Source organism: Heterodontus francisci, chromosome 26, assembly GCF_036365525.1.
Source record: "Heterodontus francisci isolate sHetFra1 chromosome 26, sHetFra1.hap1, whole genome shotgun sequence".
Taxonomy (NCBI): Eukaryota; Metazoa; Chordata; class Chondrichthyes; order Heterodontiformes; family Heterodontidae; genus Heterodontus; species Heterodontus francisci.
This window is the reverse complement of record NC_090396.1, coordinates 60,348,286-60,369,335: the sequence shown is the minus strand read 5'-3', so window position 1 is coordinate 60,369,335 and position 21,050 is coordinate 60,348,286. Positions and strand designations below refer to the sequence as shown.

General features: G+C 44.2%; 1 protein-coding gene across 1 annotated transcript in view; it reads right to left on the bottom strand.

Moving 5' to 3' along the window:
* LOC137384384 (dynein axonemal heavy chain 17-like) overlaps positions 1–21,050 on the bottom strand; it is a 1,056,876-nt gene that overhangs the window by 639,012 nt on the left and 396,814 nt on the right. Inside the window, exon 32 of the mRNA XM_068058353.1 lies at positions 412–537. Coding sequence (XP_067914454.1) covers positions 412–537 — 126 coding nt within the window. The remainder of the gene's footprint in view (positions 1–411; positions 538–21,050) is intronic.

Genomic DNA, 21,050 nt, shown 5'->3' with positions numbered 1-21,050 from the left:
CTTAACTGAAACATGAATTTCAATTAATTGCTAGATGTAAACAGAACAAAACTAGTCTTGAGAGTTTAACTGTTAAAATTCACTCACTTACCAAACTCACTTCTTCACACTCAGTGGAGCCATTGAGCAAGTTTACCACATAAACTATTCATGACTATTGACTGCAATCCATATTTTAAATTTCAGCAAATTTTGGTGTTTAGAAATGTATACGTTTGCACAGGTTTGTGAATCCACATGGAAGATTGTGATTTGCTCAAATGTGCCTAATTATTCTGAAGTACAGCTAATTCTGGATGATACTTTCATATGACAAGTATAATTTTTTTAGCAAGTAACCTTTACAATTGCTATATATTTCCAGCCAAATTTAACCCAAGGAATATGTAAAATTTTTTCTCTGAATGGTACCTGTGCAGGATATTCAAATATCCATTGTTCTCTAGGCTTTTCTTCATAAGCCATCACAGCTTCAGCAATTTCATGACGCAATGTGGCACACATTCTTTCTAACAGCCGATTTAACCAAATTTCAACCTGGGAACAATGCAAACAACAAAACAAGTTGAAAACAAATAGATTTAGGGACAAATATATAAGAAGAAAGAAAAAAATGATTTTCATTTATAAAAAGCCTTTCATCACCAAAAGTTTCACAATCAATCAAGTGAGGTGTAGTCACTGTTGTAATACTGGGAAATTCAGCAGCTAATTTGCACTGCGGGTTCTATAAACAGCAATGAGATCATGACCAAGTAATCTTTGTTTTTAGCGTTGGTTGAAGTTGGTCAGGACACTCTGAAAAGTCCCCTGCTCTTCTTTGAATAGACCCACAGGATCTTCTACATTTTACCCGATAGGGCAGACAGGGACACAGTTTAACAACTCATAAGACAGATGGCAGTGCAGCACTCCCTTAGTGCTCTCTTAGTTCCTCAGTAACCTTTCAACCTAGATTGAATACTCAGGTCTCTGGAGTGGGACTTGAACTGATGGGCAGGATTTTGCCTCTGGGGTCAGGACCTGATGTTGGAACCCATTTCTGGGTGCCAACCCCTCCCTGAAGCCCAATTAATGGCCACTTAAGGGCCTCCTCCCGCTGCCGCTGGAATTAAACCAGCAGCAGTGGGGGAGGGCCTCTGCCACACAGGGAGGTCACCTGGTAAAACCAGGTGACCTCCGTGCAGGCTTTGGGAGTGGGGGGGGGAGGAGGGGCACCTTTGTGGGCAAATCCTCTTGCCATAGCTGGGGCCTGCCAAACTTCTTCTCTCGGGCTTCAGCGCTGTGCCTGCTCCCGGGCCTCCTGTAGTACCAGCAATGGCCACAGCTCCCAGTGGCAACCTTCTGATTAGCTGACAGCTCTTGGAAGTGAGAGCCCAGTCCTTAAAGGGGACAGGGATTCCGGCGCTGGGCACCTAAGTGCCTGAGCACCGTTGAATCACGCCAGGGGTCTCCAAAAGGTCGAGGCAGGGCTCCCTCGCCTTTTCAGCCTGGAACCGGGAGTCCTGCCGGCATAACTAAATCCAACCCAGAGAGTGGAGCACAGGGTGAAGACAGAACTGAGTGTTTTGTTAACCAAGTGCTAAAGTCGGGAATTTGGTGCAAGTGGGAATACGGTGCAGAAGGGGAAGGAGGTGTTGATTTTTGTATATTTTTACCTTCAGTAACTGGTGACTGTTGCATTTTGTCTCTAAGCTGGGAAACTGTAGATTGCTATTGCTTTACTTCACATTAATAAATAATTAACTATTTAAATAAATAAGGCTAGATAGACATGGCAGAGCAGAAAAGACAAGACAAGGCTGAAGCATTTGCAACGAGCTTCAGTCAGAAGTTCCAAGTAGATGATTCATCTTGGCATCCTCCTGAGGTCCTCAGCATCACAGCTGCCAGTCATCAACCAATTCGATTCAATCCACGTGATATCAAGAAACAGCTGATAGCACCGGATACTGCAAACGCTACGGTTCCTGACAACATCCCTGCTGTAGTACTGAAGACTTAGGGCGGCACAGTGGCGCAGTAGTTAGCACCGCAGCCTCACAGCTCCAGCGACCCGGGTTCAATTCTGGGTGCTGCCTGTGTGGAGTTTGCAAGTTCTCCCTGTGTCTGCGTGGGTTTCCTCTGGGTGCTCCGGTTTCCTCCCACAGCCAAAAGACTTGCAGGTTGGTAGGTAAATTGGCCATTATAAATTGTCCCTAGTAGAGGTAGGTGGTAGGGAAATATAGGAACAGGTGGGGATGTGGTAGGAATATGGGATTAGTGTAGGATTAGTATAAATGGGTGGTTGATGGTCGACACAGACTCGGTGGGCCGAAGGGCCTGTTTCAGTGCTGTATAACTAAACTAAACTAGCCATTCCCCAAGCCAAGCTGTTCCAGTACAGCTACAACACTGGCATCTACCCGACAATATGGAAAATTTTCCAGCTATGTCCTGAACACAAAAAGCAGGACAAATCCAACCAGGCCAATTACCAGTCTGCTCTCCATCATCAGCAAAGTGATGCAAGGGGTTGTCCACAGTGCTATCAAGTGGTACTTGCTCAGCAAAACCTGCTCACTGATGTTCAGCTTGAGTTCCACCAGGGCCACTCAGCTCCTCACCTCATTACAGCCTTGGTCCAAACATGGACAAAAGAGCTGAACTCAAGAGATGAGGTGAGAGTGACTGCCCTTGTCATCAAGGCAGCATTTGACTGAGTGCGGCATCAAGAAGCGCTAGCAAAACCGGAGTGAATGGGAATCATGGGGGAAACTCTCCACTAGTTGGAGTCATACTAGCAAAAAGGAACATGGTTGTGTTTGTTGGAGGCCAATTATCTTACTCCTAGGACATCATTGCAGGAGTTCCTCAGTGTAGTGGCCTAGGCCCAACCATCTTCTGCTACTTCATCAATGACCTTCCCTCCATCATAAGATCAGAAGTGGGGATGTTCGCTGATGATTGCACAATGTTCAGTATCATTTGCAACTCCTCAGATACTGAAGCAGTATGTGGTCCATATGCAACAAGACCTGGACAACATTCAGGCTTGGGCTGAAGTGGCAAGTAACATTCGTACCACACAAGTGCCAGGCAATGACCATCTCCAACAAGAGAGAATCCAACCATCTCCCCTTGACATTCACTGGCATTGCCATCCCTGACAACACCCTCCACCCCACCGCCCCCGCTATCAACATCCTGGGGGTTACCTTTGACCAGAAATTGAACTGGACTAGCCACATAAGTACTGTGTCTACAAGAGAAGGTCAGAGGCTGGGAATTGTGCAGCAAATAACTCACCTCCTGACTCCCCAAAGCTTGTCCACCATATACAAGGCACAAGTCAGGAGTGTGATGGAATACTCTCCACTTGCCTGGATGGGGATAGTGGGGAAAAATGTCATAGAGGTAGATGATCAGCCATGATCTGTTCGAATGGCAGAGCAGGCTCGACAGGTCGAATAGCCTACTCCTGCTCCTATTTCCTATGTTCCTATGAGTGCAACTCCAACAACACTCAGGAAGCTCGACACCATCCAGGACAAAGCAGCCCACTTGATTGGCACACCATCCACCACCTTAAATATTCACTCCCTTCACCACCAATGCAGCAGTGTGTACCGTCTACAAGATGCACTGCAGCAACTCACCACACCTCCTTCAAAAGCACCTTCCAAACCTGCAACCTCTACCTCCTAGAAGGACAAGGGCAGCAGATGCATGGGAACACCACCAACTGCAAGTTCCCCTCCAAGCCACACACCATCCTGACTTGGAGCTATGTCGTTGTTCCTTCACTGTCGCTGGATCAAAATCCTGGAACTCTCTTCCTAATCGCAATGTGGGTGTACCTACACCACAACGATGGCAGCGGTTCAAGAAGGTGGCTCACCACCAACGTCTCAAGGGCAATTAGGGATGGGCAATGAATGCTGGCCCAGCCAGCAATGCCCACATCCCGAGAAAGAAAACAAATGTCCATACCTCTATATTGGGTCCACTTGCAGTGCGACCTAGTCTCTGCTCCAACTACAGTAGGGATTGTTTCTAGTCTGCCTGTGACTGGAATAGATTTGCTGCTAGGCAATGATTTGGCTGGGGGTAGAGTGGTAGCAGGCCTGATAGTCTTAGGTCAGCCAAATAAGGCAAAGGAGATGGAACAGATACAGGAGGAAATCCCTGGAATATTCCCTGACTGTGTGGTAACCAGGTCCATGGCTAAACAAGCTCCACCCGAGAGAGCTGAACCCATAATTCAACTAGATGGCTCTGAAGTCTGACTGGCTTAAACTTTATCAGAGATTTAGGTGAGGAGAAGGAGATGTACAGTAGGTCCTCCCTGATTCAAGCCCAGCTGGGAGACCCTGATTTAAAAAGAGGGTAGACTGCCTGTTCTGAGACAGAGACAAAGTGGCCGACTGCTATTACTTTAAAAATGGAGTAGTAATACGGAAATGGATACCTCCGCAGTGACCTGCAGAAGAGGAGTGGACAGCGGTCCGTCAAATTCTAGTCCCGCTAAATTTCATAGGGAAATCTTGAGAATTGCCCACGAAATCCCAATGGCTGGGCATGTGGGTATCTGAAAGACCCAGGTTCAGATCAGCCAGCACTTTAATTGGCCTCATCTCCACCAAGATGTGGTTAAATTTTGTAGGACTTGCCATGCCTGCCAGTTTGTTGGGAAACCACAACCTGCAATCAAGCCTGCTTCACTAATACCCATCCCTGCTTTTGAAGAACCGTTCAGCGGAGTTCTGGTAGATTCCATGGGACCTTTACCCAAAACTAAGTCAGGTTTCCAATACCTCCTGACAATTATGGATATAACCACCTGATTCCCAGAAGCCATACCGTTGAGAAAAATTACAACCAAAGCTGTGGTCCAGGCACTAACCCAGTTTTTCACCCGATATGGACTGCCCAAAGAAATTCAATCTGATCAAGGAACTAATTTCATGTCCCAGGTATTTCAAACATAGTCATACATAGCCCCAGCATTGAACAGCTTAAATCTTCAGCATATCACCCACAATCACAACGGGCTTTGGGAAGATTCCAGCAAACTTTGAAAATCATGATCAGAAGCTATTGCTGTGTGTACCTCAATGATTGGGATAAAGGGTTAGCTTTTTTGCTATTCACCACCAGAGATTCACCAAATGAATCAAAAGACTTCAGCCCATTTGAACTGATCAATGGACATGAGGTAAAAGGCCGCCTTAAATTGATCAAGGGAAAACTGCTTGATCAAAGGGAAGAAACATTATTAAATTACGTCTCAGATTTTCTTAAGTGACTTTTTAAAGCCTGTGCTGTAACGAAAGAGCGCCTTAAAGCCTTTCAGAAAAACACAAAAAGGCAGGCAGACAAAAAGGCTGAGGCACAAGCATTTAAACCAGCGAACTAGGTCTTGGTACTGTTACCATTGCAGGGTGAACCTCTAAAAGTGAGATTTAGTGGCGTGGGAAAAAAGATCAGTGAAGTAAATTACCTGATTTACACCCCAGATCAGAGAAAGAAGCAAAGACTGTGCCACATTAACCATGTTGAAAAGGTACTACAATCAAGAACCAGACAAATCAGTGAGAGTATGTCAGGCAGTGAGAACAGTAGAAGAGGGCAACACTAGTGAAGAAGGGCACTCAGGAAATTCTGAAATTGAACCCCCTACTCTAAAACAATACAGAAATCTTTGGGAGGTTAGATACTATATTTAACCAGCAGAGAAACGACCTAACAGCACTGCTAAGGGAGTTTGAGGAAGTTTGTAGGGAAAAACTGTGTTGAACCTCTTTAACAATTCACGATGTAGATGTGGCAGACTGAGCCCCGATAAACTGACTAAGTCTGCAAAGAAATCCAGTACATGATGGAAAATGATCTAACTGAACCCAGTCAAAGCAGCTGGAATTCATTCATGGTATTAGTCTTCTAACCTGATGGATCAAAAAGACCCTATATTGACTACTGCAAAGTTCATGCTGTAACACGAGCAGACTCATACCCAATTCTCCCCTTTGATGACTGCATTGACCGAGTAGGAAACTCTGCCAACATTAGCAAAATTGATTTATTAAAAGGATACCCCATGACCACCCAGGCAAAAGAAATCTCAGCTTTTGTAGCACCGATGGCATATTTCAATGTAAAGTCATGCCATTCGGTTTGAAGAACGCCCGAGCAACATTTCAGAGACTGCTGAATCAGGTGGTGGCTGGTTTAAACAACTGTGTCATCTACCTGGATAACCTGTTGGTCTATAGCGACACATGGGAAGACTACCTAAGCCATTTAAGAGCACTATTTAAGGGTCAACAGAGCACTAACCTAATGGCCAATTTGGCTGAAAGTGAGTTTGCTAAGGCAAAAGTAACCTATTTAGGCCAAGGTCTGGCACTGCCAAGGGCAGCAAAAGGACAAGCTCTAGTAGATTTCCCCATTCCCAAGACCAAGAAAGATATCATGCAATTCCTGGGCATGTATGGTTTCTACAGAAAATTTGACCCCAAATTCAGCAACCTAGCTGCACCCTTAACCGACTTGTTCAAGAAAAATGTAAAGGTAGTGTAGTCAGAGCAGTGTCAGATTTTGAAAAGTTGAAGGCGATTTTAACAAATGACCCAGTATTGGCAGCCCCAAATTTCAACAGATCCTTTAAAGCAGCCAGTGATGTAGGAGTAGGAGCAATCTTATTCCAAGAAGATGACACAGGCATTGAGAGGCCAATTAGCTATTTTTCAAAACAAAAACGAAATAAACACTAACGCAAATATTCAACAATAGGAAAGGAAGCATTGGGACTTCTGTTGGCCTATCAACATTTCGAAGTTTATTTAATAATGCACACAGGGAATTTCTGATATATACTGACCACAACCCACTAACCTTCCGAGAAAAATTCAAAGTTAACAATGCCATGCTGTTCAGATGGAGCTTACTTCTTTAGCCATTTAATGTGAAAATCACACATATAGTTGGGGAAATAAATGTCAGAATTAAAAAACTGTACTACCAGGAAACTGTGAAAGACTAATGACAATAAACCTAAGGAATGCATGTGATAAATGAGTGTAGCTGTGTGTGGTCGTGTGTCCTTACTTTCCTTTCTTCCCAAGAAAAAACAAAAAAATGAAATACCAACGATTTTCATTGTTTTCCTTTTTTGCGCGGAGGTGTCACGCTCACAAAAGGAACAGTTATGCACTAAAGTGAACTGGAACAATTATGAACTGCAAAAATGAACTGGTATATTAAACTTCAAAAATTTGACACATTTTGCGAAAGACAAAATGCCAGAAGAGGCCAGGTGACCCCTCCTGTACTGCAAATATACATCATGACTATTGAAAACTAAATTCATCAACACATCTGGGCTAGTTCCGGGCAACACACATTAAAATGGTAAACAGGCGATTCAATGCTAAATGGCTCCAATCTTCAAGTATTGGGCTGACAAAGACCTTTGCAGACAGAGCGACTCTGGATGCAAAGCCAAGATAATAGGTGGGAAATAACACCACTTCATCGAGATAAGCCGCATTCCAACCCCATTGTGTAACAATGAACCCACATTCAAAGACATTTGGATTTTAAGACACTGCCACCAATTGTTAATTGTGTGATTATATGCAGGTGAAGGGAGTTAATTGGGGTTTTAGTTGAGCACTTAAAAGCAGACACTCAAAGAGACTGGAAGAGGGATTTGCATGAGGAGAAACATGTTTGTAATCCTTTTACTCTGCACAATAAATGTGAAACTGAGTAAATATAGGCTTCGGCCAGATCCTTTTATAACAAGCTTTCTGCAGTTTAACATGGTAGCAGAGGATGGTTGCCTAAAGCTGAAGGTTGGAAAATAGGAATTTTTTTTTGGATAGAAAACTAAAGTTTCAAGGGCAATTGTGAAAAAATGGCAGAAAGCAAGTGCAAATTGTCAGGGTATGATTACCCTCCAGTGTTTTCGGTGTCTGAACCATATGACCAGTGGAAGAATGATGTTGATATGTGGACACAGGTTACATCTCTACCAAAAAGGAAACAAGGTATGGCCTTGGCATTGTCACTTCCTACCAAAAGTAAAATCAGAAGTAAAGTGTTTTCTGAACTGGATGCTCATCAGTTGGATACTGATGAAGGGTTGGATCTTCTGTTAGGTTTTATGGATGAAATTTACAAGAAAGATGACCTATTAAATGTGTATGAGGCATGGTCAGATTTTGGAAAACAGATGGCTATTCAGTGGAGGAATATATCATGGTCTTTAACAGACAATATACAAGATTGAGGAAATTCAATTTGGAAATCCCTGGTTCAGTAATAGCTTTTAAATTGTTAGATTGTGCTAAGGTGTCGCATATTGGACAAGCTCCTGGTTCTAACAGGGGTTCGCTTCTTGGACAGAGACTCTCAGTTGAACCAAATGTCCGCGGCCTTAAAAATATTCCTGGGGAAACAGTCATTTCCCACTGTCCTGGTAGAACAAACAGGACACTCTGCGGTGACACAAAGAATGGAGACTCAATGTTTACAAGACTTAGAAATAATCCAGGTACTGGAAGCAGGCCTAAGTACAATGGAAGAGCTAAAGACAGGAGGAATGAGCATGAAAGCACCTTTAGCAGGTCTGAATATTACAGTGGAAGACAGGGTTTGAACAGCAACCATAGGTGAATGAATCCCGGGAATGCCCAGGTAAGGCAGATGAACTTAAAGCTTGGATTAGTACTTGGAACTATGATGTTGCTGCTATTACAGAGACTTGGTTGAGGGAAGGACAGGACTGGCAGCTAAATGTTCCTGGATTTAGAAGCTTCAGGCGGGATAGAGGGGGATGTAAAAGGGGTGGGGGAGTTGCATTACTGGTTAAGGAGAATATCACAGCTGTACTGCGGGAAGACACCTCGGAGGGGTCATGCAGCGAGGCAATATGGGTGGAGCTCAGGAATAGGAAGGGTGCAGTCACGATGTTGGGGGTTTTCTACAGGCCTCCCAACAGCCAGTGGGAGGTAGAGGAGCAGATATATAGACAGATTTTGGAAAGATGTAAAGGTAACAGGGTTGTAATGGTGGGTGATTTTAACTTCCCCTATATTCACTGGGACTCACTTAGTGCTAGGGGCTTGGATGGGGCAGAATTTGTAAGGAGCATCCAGGAGGGCTTCTTGAAACAATATGCAGATAGTCCAACTAGGGATGGGGCCATACTGGACCTGGTATTGGAGAATGAGCCCGGCCAGGTGGTCGAAGTTTCAGTAGGGGAGCATTGACCATAATTCCATAAGTTTTAAGGTACTTGTGGATAAGGATAAGAGTAGTCCTCAGGTGAAGGTGCTAAATTGGGGGAAGGCTAATTATAACAATATTAGGCAGGAACTGAAGAATTTAGATTGGGGGCGGCTGTTGAGGGTAAATCAACATCTGACATGTGGGAGTCTTTCAAACGTCAGTTGATTAGAATCCAGGACCAGCACGTTCCTGTGAGGAAAAAGGATAAGTTTGCCAAGTTTCGGGAACCTTGGATAACGCGGGATATTGTGAGCCTCGTCAAAAAGAAAAAGAAAGCATTCTTAAGGGCTGGAAGGCTAGGAACAGACGAATCCCTTGAGGAATATAAAGACAGTAGGAAGGAACTGAAGCAAGGAGTCAGGAGGGCTAAAAGGGGTCATGAAAAGTCATTGGCAAACAGGATTAAGGAAAATCCCAAGGCTTTTTATACGTATATAAAGAGCAAGAGGGTAACTAGGGAAAGGGTTGGCCCACTCAAAGACAGAGAAGGGAATCTGTGTGGAGCCAGAGGAAATGGGCGAGGTACTAAATGAGTACTTTGCATCAGTATTCACCAAGGAGAAGGACTTGGTGGATGATGAGCCTAGGGAAGGGAGTGTAGATAGTCTCAGTCATCTCATTATCAAAAAGGAGGAGGTGTTGGGTGTCTTGCAAAGCATTAAAGCAGATAGGTCCCCAGGGCCTGATGGTATCTACCCCAGAATACTGAGGGAGGCAAGGGAAGAAATTGCTGGGGCCTTGACGGAGATCTTTGCATCCTCATTGGCTACAGGTGAGGTCCCAGAGGACTGGAGAATAGCCAACATTGTTCCTTGTTTAAGGAGGGTAGCAAGGATAATCCAGGAAATTATAGGCCGGTGAGCCTTACGTCAGTGGTAGGGAAATTATTAGAGAGGATTCTTCGGGACAGGATTTACTCCCATTTGGAAACAAACAAATTTATTAGCGAGAGGCAGCATGATTTTGTGAAGGGGAGGTCGTGTCTCACTAATTTGATTGAGTTTTTTGAGGAAGTGACAAAGATGATTGATGAAGGAAGGACAGTGGATGTTATCTATATGAAATTCAGTAAAGCCTTTGACAAGGTCCTTCATGGCAGACTGGTACAAAAGGTGAAGTCACACAGGATCAGAGGTGAGCTGGCAAGATGAATACAGAACTGGCTCAGTCATAGGAGACAGAGGTTAGCAGTGGAAGGGTGCTTTTCTGAATGGAGGGATGTGACTAGTGGTGTTCCGCAGGGATCAGTGCTGGGACCTTTGCTCTTTGTAGTATATATAAATGATTTGGAGGCAAATGTAGCTGGTCTGATTAGTAAGTTTGCGGATGACACAAAGGTTGGTGGAGTTGCGGATAGTGATGAGGATTGTCAGAGGATACAGCAGGATATAGATCGGTTGGAGGCTTGGGCGGAGAAATGGCAGATGGAGTTTAATCCGGACAAATGTGAGGTAATGCATTTTGGAAGGTCTAATGCAGGTGGGAAGTATACAGTAAATGGCAGAACCCTTAGGAGTATTGACAGGCAGAGAGATCTGGGCGTACAGGTCCACAGGTCACTGAAAGTGGCAACGCAAGTGGATAAGGTAGTCAAGAAGGCATACGGCATGCTTGCCTTTATCGGTCGGGGCATAGAGTATAAAAATTGGCAAGTCATGCTGCAGCTGTACAGAACTTTAGTTAGGCCACACTTAGAATATTGCGTGCTATTCTGGTCGCCACACTACCAGAAGGACATGGAGGCTTTGGAGAGGGTACAGAAGAGGTTTACCAGGATGTTGCCTGGTCTGGAGGGCATTAGATATGAGGAGAGGTTGGATAAACCCGGATTGTTTTCACTGGAACGACGGAGGTAGAGGGGCAACATGATAGAGGTTTACAAAGTTATGAGCGGCATGGACAGAGTGGATAGTCAGAAGCTTTTTCCCAGGGTGGAAGAGTCAGTTACTAGGGGGCATAGGTTTAAGGTGCGAGGGGCAAAGTTTAGAGGGGATGTGCGAGGCAAGTTCTTTACACAGAGGGTGGTGAGTGCCTGGAACTTGCTGCCGGGGGAGGTGGTGGAAGCAGGTACGATAGCGACGTTTAAGAGGCATCTTGACAAATACATGAATAGGATGGGAATAGAGGGATACGGTCCCCGGAAGTGCAGAAGGTTTTAGTTTAGGCAGGCATCAAGATCGGCGCAGGCTTGGAGGGCTGAATGGCCTGTTCCTGTGCTGTACTGTTCTTTGTTCTTTGAACAGTTAATAGGTGCTTCAGATGTGTCTCAAAGTATCATTATGCAATGAGCTGCCCTAAGCGGAGGGGCAGTGTCTTCAAAATAACACATGACGCAGAGAATTCTGAGGCAGAAGAGGAAGATACTGATCGATCCAAAGGAATTGTCCTAGTCACAAGGAATTTTTGTCCTGTGATGAATGTGTTAATTGCGGATTCGTTCAACTGTGTAGTACTAGATAGTGCTTTTACGTCGACAGTATGTGGAACTGATTGGTTAAAGTGTTATCTGGATTCACTCAGTAGTGAGGATCAACACAAGGTTAAGGAGTATAAAAGTACGACCAGCTTTAGGTTGGTAATGACAACACATTGTAGCCACTAAAGAGAGTAGTAATCCCATGTAAAATAGCTGGGGTCAGCCCTTTATCAGTACTGATGTAGTCTCCAGTGAGATACCTTTACTCTTGAGTAAACCTTCAATGAAAAAGGCACAGATGAAACTTGATATGGAGCATGATAAGGCAATTGTTTTTGGGAAGCCAGTGAATTGCAATTTACCCAATCAGGGCATTATTGTATACCCGTAACAAAACCTCATACTTCTAGTCAGAGTGTTAGAGAATTGTTGATGGCATCAAGTGTTACGAATCAGAGAAATAAAAGGCAAATTGTCTTAAAGTTGCACAGACAATTTTCTCACCCTTCTTGTCAAAGATTAAAAACCTTACTAAAAGATGCAGGTGAGATTGATGGAGAGTATACAAGGATAATAGGAGAGATTAGTGAAAAATGTGAGATCTGTATTAAATATCGGAGGACACCATCACGTCCTATTGTCAGCCTCCCATTGGCAAGTGACTTTAACGAGGTAGTTGCCGTGGATTTAAAGGTATGGGACAAAGACAAGAATATTTTCATTCTACATTTTATAGCCCTAGCAACTAGATTTGGTCTTTCTACAATAATAAATAGTAAGGACAAAAGGGTGATTATAGACAAAATTATGGAGAAATGGATAGGGACTGGGCTTGGGGCACCAGCTAAGTTTCTGACTGATAATGGAGGGGAATTTGCCAATGACGAGTTCAGGGATATGCGTGAAAACATGAGCATTACGGTAATGAATACTGCAGCTAAAAGTCATTTCAGCAATGGGCTTTGTGAAAGGAATTATGTGGTGGTTAATGAAATGTTACATAAAATCTTGGCTGACCAGCCAAACTGCAAGTTGACAATGGCCCTGGCATGGGCGGTTCATGCGAAGATTCACTTTAGATGGTTGGAGGATATAGTCCCTATCAATTAGTCTATGGGCGGAATCCCAAATTGCTTTCTATACTGTGCGACAGTCCTCCTGCTCCAGAAGGTACTACAATTAGTTAAATTTTTTTCTGCACATTTGAATGCTTCACATGCAGGTAGATGGGCTTTCATCAAGGCTGAGGTCTCTGAGAAAATTTGTAGAGCTCTGCGGCATCGTATAAGGCCATCTGAGACGGAATTTAATTCAGGGGAGATTTGATCTATTATAAAAGAGAGGGCCAGAGGGAATGGAAGGGCCCTGGTAAGATAATCGGTCAGGATGGTAAAACAGTAGTTATCAAGCATGGAAATCAAACTGTTCAGGTTCATTCTTCACGATTAATCGGGGTTGATTACAAAATCTCAAAATCTGATAGAGGGATAGGAGGCACATTGTACCTCGAATACTCATGTGTTTTGTGATGGAGGTCCTGAGACACAGGTAGATCAGGAGTTGGATAGTAATGTCATGATGCTCAGGAAAGAGCTATCGCATCCAAAGGCCAATTGCCCCGTATAGGTACTCAGGTGACATATATTCCAGAGGGGTCTGGTAAATGTAGGAATGCAACAATTATGGGGTGTGCAGGAAAATCTACAGGCAAGTTTAAATATTGGTTAAATGTTCAAGATGATGGCCAAGAAGCCAGAGCCGTGGGCTGGCAGAATGGGGTGAAAGAGTGCAGGGTAAGAAAGCGCAGTGCAAGTTTTGATAGTGGGTCAGGAAGTGACTCTTGCGTAAGAAAGCGATCATGTACTGGAGAAAGAACCTCCGATAATGTGCGAGGGAGATCTTCCAGCAGTAGTTCCAAAAGGCATCAAAGTGCTAATAGAGGCCATAGTATGAACAGATTCCACAATGAAACGAAGGTTAGAGGGCAGTCTCGGAATAGAACTAGAAGCAGAAGTCCTCATGATCATGAAGTTTTAATGGCTGCCGATAAACTTGAGGATAAACTAATAAGAGAAGCAAAACATAAAGAATTAGAAAGTTGGAGAGAGTTTGGAGTCTATTCTGAGGTACCAGAGAGGGGACAGCTGGCCTTGTCAAATAGATGGATTTGTACTGAAAAAGTCCTTCCCAATGGAACTTATAAGGCTAAAGCAAGGTTAGTTGCAAGGGGTTTTGAAGAGTGATTGTGGGTTACCGATGTTAGAGCGGACTCTCCCACAGCTGGAATAGTAGTCTTGAAAATCTTATTGGCTCTTTTGGCCACATATTCAAAGGAATGTAGATCCATTGACATAAAAATGCATTTCTGCAAGGTGATACTTTTCAGAGAGAAATGTATCTGAAACCACCTAAAGTGGCAGCAGATACAGAAGGAAAATTATGGAAACTGAATAAATGCGTCTATGGCCTTAATGATGTTTCCAGGGTGTGGCATTTCACAGTGAGATCTGTTTTGTTGAAAATTGATTGTGTTCAACTACAAGCAGATCCTGCGATGTTTTATTGGTCTCATAAAGGGAAACTTTCAGGCATCTTCATGATGCACGTTGATGATTTCTTATGGGGTGGTACTGTGGATTTGAGAAATATGTTATTAGTAAGATGAAGGCAGAATTTAAGTTTGGGAGTCAGGCTTGTGGGGCCTTTAAATAAATTGAGTTCGATATTAAACAGAATAAGTCTGGAATAAGTTTGAATCGACAATCCTATTTAGAAAGTGTTACTCCCAATCCGGTTAATCGTATTAAGTCATCACAAAAAGATGATGAACTATCTAAAACAGAGACTGAGCAATTGCGAAGCCTGTGGGGCAATTAAACTGGCTGTGCTCTCAGACTAGGCCTGATGCCAGTTTTGATGTGCTGGTGTTAAGTACGATGATGAAACATCCAAAAGTTGAGATTGTTTTAAGGGCAAATAAAATGTTGAAAAAACTAAATCTGGAGAAATGTGTACTGAAGTTCACATCCTTAGGTGACCCAAAGAACATGAAGCTAATAATTTTTGGTGATGCTTCACATGCTAATCTTGCTGATGAGTATTCAAGTGCAGCTGGCTTCATAATATTTCTGATGGGCGAAAACGAGAAATGTCATTTAGCTTGAGGCGAAGAAAATAAAACAGGTTGTTAAAAGTACGGAAGCACTGGGTCTTGTGGAGGCAGTGGACATGGGGTTCTATTTGTCAAATATTTTGGGTGAAATTCTGAACAAGGAACATTCTGAAGATAGGATACCCATTGAATGTTATGTGGATAATCATTCTTTGTTGGACAATATACACTCAATGAAAAGTGAGAGTGAGAAAAGATTATGTATTGACCTCACTGGATTGAAACAAATGCTGGAGAGAAAGGAAATCTCCAAACTTAAATGGGTAGATGCAAGTCATCAGCTATCTGATTGTTTCACAAAGAGAGATGTGAGTGCAAAGAGATTGTTAGAGGTGTTGGATGAGGGGCTTCTCACAATGTAAAAAACTTTGTACCCAATGTGGAATTTAATTTGGATTTTGAAATATTCTTTGATCATGTTAATCTAAGTTGTATTGTAAAAGAAAGAAGGGAATCTGTTAATTGTGTGAATAGATGTAGGTAAAGGGAGTTAGTTGGGGTTTTAGTTGAGCACTTAAAAACAGACTCTCACAGGAACAGGGAGGGGGATTTGTGTGAGGAGCTACATGTTTGTAATCCTTTTATTCTGCACAATAAATGTGAAACGGAATAAATATAGACTCCAGCCTTATCCTTCTATAGCAAACTTTCAGGAGTTTAACACTGATCTTGGCGGTGAGGTTAAAAAATGGCGGCAATCTCCTGCGCGGTGGCTCATTTAAATAGCTGGGGTGGCCCATCCCTCCAATCATGTGGAGGGGGCAGGCTGTCTGGCCCTGGCAATGGCATCAGCTGCCTGTGCGCAGGCGCTATTTTTAAATGACAGCCAGCCCTGCTGGTCAATTTACATTTTTAAAGCAGATTCCCCCCCCAAAATTTATGAAATAAATTTCTATCGCCCCTTTCCCACCCCCCCAATAACTACATTAACTATTTGCCCTTCCCCCCCAAAACACTTAGCTTTTAAATCTGATCTCCCCACCACAGACTACACAAAGTTTAAAGTTCATCCCTTCCCACCATCCCCTACACCCATTATGTTTATTTGACTCTGTCTCCCTCCCCGCACTGAAAATATTAACTTCTCCCCCCTCCCCAGCAGTCTTACGCCAGCTTTCCCCGGACAGGGAACTGAAGGCGTGGGAGTGCCGGCCTCTGTGCCAAAAATCATGGCGGGCCCAGAAGATTGAAGGTTAAGTTTATTTAAATTTATGCATGTTATTAATTTAAATACTGAAATGCTGTTCCTATCGCCCAGCGGTGGGGTGCCGCCACGGAACCTTGCCGCCACCGGAAGGATCGGGCTGGACCCTCCCAGCGTCGGGCTCCGTGGCGGACCGCTGCCGGCCCCATCTTTCGGCCACCCCCACCACAGAGCCCGACATCAAGAGCTTGGTAAAATCCAGCCCATTGTGTAGGGGAGAGCATCTATGGTCACCTGACTGAAACCCAGCCCAATAAGCATTTTTCTTTACAAAGAGATTTCTGTGAGAGAGAAAGAGAGTCAGCCAGTGAGGACGTGAGACACCAATTCCAGCCAAGATGAAGACCCTGCCTGTGGCATCTTTAAACCAGCAAGGTAGAGATTCAAAAAATGACCTTGAAAACTACCCATCTGAAAAATTTTAACAAGATTGTCCACAGACTTCAACTGAGTCTTAAACAAAGGAATCTGCATTTCTTCAGTGAACCAAGAAAAGGAACACCAGGCCTGTAACACTGTTAAAAATTCCTCCCAGAAAACCAAGAAGGTTTTAAAGTGAGCTCCTTTTACAACAATCAGAGTTAAATGCATGTTATCTTTTAATCTCTACCTTTTCTTGTGTGTGTGCATGGGTGTGCCTGTGTGAGGTCCGAACATTTTCAGGTATCATTTAATAAATAGTTATCTTTTTAAACCTATGAGAAAACCTGTTGTTTGTCGGTTTATTTGACCCTTAAAACACTCAGGGACTAAAACACTATTTAAAAAAAAACTATCTGCAGTCAATCGAGAGGTGAAAAGTGGAAGTCACCCATGTCTTTTCTCACCTGTTCATAACAGTACTAAGGAAATTAAGAGATATGGGGATAGTGCAGGAAGGTGGAGCTGATGTAGAAAATCAGCCATAGCCTTGTTGTGAATGGTGAAACAGGCTTTAAGGGTGAAATGGCCTACTCCTGTTCCGACTATGTCTTACGTTTAATGTCTTCCCAATGTCCAGCAACACTCCCTGCAGACCTCACCAACTTTTAAGAACTCCAAAAACCCATTACATCAACCTACTCAGCAAGAGAAAGGAGATATTAAAAAGCAACTAACCTGCAATTTGGATGTTGCTTTTAAATAGCGCAGGTGGGTAGTGGAGGGAGTGGGGGAATCCCTCTTGCTGCTGAATATATGTTTAGCTGTGCTTGTTAAAGAGAGGGAGTTAATAGAGCAATAAGGTTGAAAATGGCAGGATGAGTGTCAAACCAGCTTTAGACGTTGACTGACATTACCATCTGCCTACTGGCGGGCAGCCATAAAGACAGGGCTAAAATGTGGCGAGTCGAAGAGACTAAGTAGTTGGCAGGAAAAAAGACAGAGGCGCAAGGGGAGAGCCAACTGTGCAACAGCCCCGACAAACAAATTTCACTGCAGCACCTGTGGAAGAGCCTGTCACTCTAGAATTGGCCTTCATAGCCACTCCAGGCGCTGCTTCACAAACCACTGACCACCTCCAGGCGCGTATCCATTGTCTCTCGAGATAAGGAGGCCCAAAAGAAAAAAAGAACTTCCAGTGAACACACAAAGTGCCTGTGTTAAAGCCCTCAACAGCATGGCTTAGCCCGTGCTAGAAGTGGGCAGGAACAGTACTGCACCATTTTTCACCAAAACTACCAGCACTATGGAGTTGAATTTTGTGGCCATTTCTTTCAAAACCTGGGGATTGTAAATTCATGTTCCCACTCCGCCAAGAACCGCCTCTCTCACCCTCCCTCTCTCTGACTGTCTGTCTGTCTCTCTTTGTGTCAGTCTCTCTCTCGCACCACCCCCCCCCACCTCCCCTCCCCGTGTCACTGTGTCTCTCACTCTCTCCCGTGTCTCTGTGTATATGTGTCTCTCTCCCCACTCCCTTTTTGCGTCCCTCCCTCTCTCTGTGTCCCCCCTCTCTCCTTCCCTTTGCTACTTGGGCTGGTGCTGGTTTAAAGGGCTGCCTGACTCTCTAGGGGGAATTCTATCCAGTCAGTGGAGGTCTCAACATCGGGAGAAACTGATGCTGAGATCCTCACATCTCCTCTTTTCCGGAAGGCCGAACGAATTTAGTGCCAATCAGGCACTTAAGCGGACAGCGGCAGGCCTTCCATAGGATCTAGGATCCCGTCGCTGGAAGTCCTGCCCTTGAGAGATGCTGGCCAATCAAAGGACAGCAGCTGCAAAACCACTGTGGAGGCGGTGGCTGCTGCTGGAGGTGAGCGTTATGGAGGCCGAGGACCATCGCTGGAGCCAGGCCTCAGGTAGGTCAAGGCGAAAGGGATCTCGCAGGGGAGAGGGTTCACAGCAAGGGCAGGGGGTGGCCCTTGCCGATATCAGGTCCCTCGTTCAGGCACTAAGTATCTTTGAATGAGGGACACTCACCCCAACCCCCGGAGTCGGGAAGTAGGTTGCACGGTTTTCTGTGGCGTGCTTCGCATGCAGTGACAGGGGTGCCTGCCACACGGTTAATTGAGGCTGCGGTGGGAAGAGGCCCTTAATTGGGGGTTAATTAACCAGTTAAGGGCCTTAATTGGCAGCGAGGCGGGAAGGCTGTTCACAGGATTTCCCACCCTGGACTAAATTTTGGCAGAGGCAGGAGGCCCCCACCCCCTGACCACCATCCCACCCAATCATATGCTGTCACCACCTTCAACCCTGCTGCAGGGCAGAGCATAAAATTCCCCCCTCTGTGTGTGCTCCCTCAGTACCACTCCACCCTGTGCCTTTGGCTGAGTGCTGGCCCGCTTCCTCCCCTCCCCTCGGCCTCTCTCTCTCTCCCCCCTCAGCAACCAGGCCTGCTCACTCACCGAACTACCTGAAAACAGCAGGGTGACTGATCCTAGCACATCTTCGCTGCAAACTGCCAAACAACGCTTAACCCACCCAGGCTGCCTACTGTCAGTCACAGACACTGACCAATCATTGACAGGGCCGAATTGAAAGCTTTGGCAGGCCTGAAGAAGCCATTTGGCAGAAAACTCTCATCCCTGCAAACTGCAAATAAACTGACTTTCCAAAATAATTGCCTAAAGAATGCTCCATGTCAAGTTTGACTTGTGCCTTTTTCAGAGAAGGCCTGCTCAATAGGTTAGGTATCTCACCAGAGACTACATCAGTACTTATAAAATGGTTTATTTCCGAACTACAACTCTCTTTAGTGACCTCAATGTGTTATCATCGCAAACACTAAAGCAAGGAGTACTTTTATATTCCATAACCTTTCGCCAATCCTCACTACTTGGGGAATTAAGATAATATTACAACTAATCTGTCCCATGCACTTTTGTGGTACAAGCACTATCTAGTACTGCACAGTTAAGGGAGTCCAGGACTAACACGCTCATCACAGAATTAAAACTCCTGTGACCAGTATAATTTGTTCAGACTTATCATCATCTTCCTCTTCTTCCTCAAAATACTCTTTGTCACGTGTCACTTTGAGGACCCTGCCTCTTCCCTTTGGGCAGTTCACTGCATAATGATACTTTGAGTCACACCTGAAGCGCCTGTTAACTGTTCGTTGGGTATTCCTGGGATTCATTCACCTGTTATTGCTGTTCCAGTTCTGCCTTCTGTTATAATAGCCAGATCATTCGGCCTATCTTTACTCCTTCGGGACAGTATCTGGACTATTTCAAAATCTGGCAATCATTGAGTCCTCTTTGTGTCACTGCAGAATGTCTCATTTGTTCCATGAAGGCTGAAGGAAATGACTGTTTCCCCAGGAATTCTTTTAAGACAGCTGACATCTGATCCAATAGTGTCCTGCTCTGAGAGCCAAACACCAGTTAGAACCAGTTGCCTGTCCATATGAGACACTTTAACATAATCCAATAATTTTAATGCAAGCACTGATCCAGGGATCCCCAAATTAAATTTTGTTCATGTTTTATACAATGTTAATGTCCAAGATATATTTCCCATGGAATGACCATTTATTTTCCAAAATCTATCAAATTCTGACCATCCCTCATCAGCATTTAACAGATCATCATTCTTGTAGATTTCATCCAGGAACTCTAATATAAGGTCCATCACTACCCAATTGACAGGCAGTTATCTCACGAAATACTTCACTTTTGATTTTACTTCTTGTAGAAACTGACAAGGCCATAGCTTATTTTCTCTTTGATAAGGTCATAGCACGTGTTCCCACATCCACCTCATTCTTTCACTGATCACATGACCATAGCTTGTTTTCTCTTTGATAGGGTTGTAGCATGATCTTATGGCCTCCGTCTGTGTTCCACTATAACACAGAGATGTTGGGTGGCTTCTGCCTGTGCTTCAGTGAAAGCTGAGGCAATAGCCACAAGCCACTGCATCACAGCTGGGTCCATAAGTACAGCATAGGAGATGGCCACCAACTCCACAATGGAAAGGATGGGCTCCAAGTTCAGCATGATACCCTGGTCCAATTTGGAGCCCGACTCCTCCATGCTCCTTGACAGCGACAGGAGGCTGTGTGGCAGGCTGCCAATCGACGATATGTCCCCATATCCAGCTCATTCTTCCACTGATCGTATGATTCCAACTCTGAGAACATCGGAGGGCAATCATACTCCAACAATCTACACTTGCTTCCTGCCATTTTCCACCATGGCCATTAGAACCTTTTGTTTTATGTCAGATTATTTTTTCTTAGTTTCTACATGATGAAATATAGGGAGAATAGGCTTAATTAGGTAGAATTTAGATATAATTAATACATTATACCTTTTAGAATTGAAGATTGAATAAATGGTCAGTTTTCAAGACTCACTGAAATTCCCTTTAAGGGCAGAGTTAAAAAATCCATTCCAAGGTTTCTGCTACATTGGAAATATACTGAGACAGGCTATACATGTTCCATACTGATAACTGTTACGACCAGGTGAGAAAGGTGTTTAGGGGTATGAAGCGTTCTACGTTAATGAACACTTGCTCACTCCAAAGGTCTTCTCTACTGTTAGCAGAATCGGTTCTTA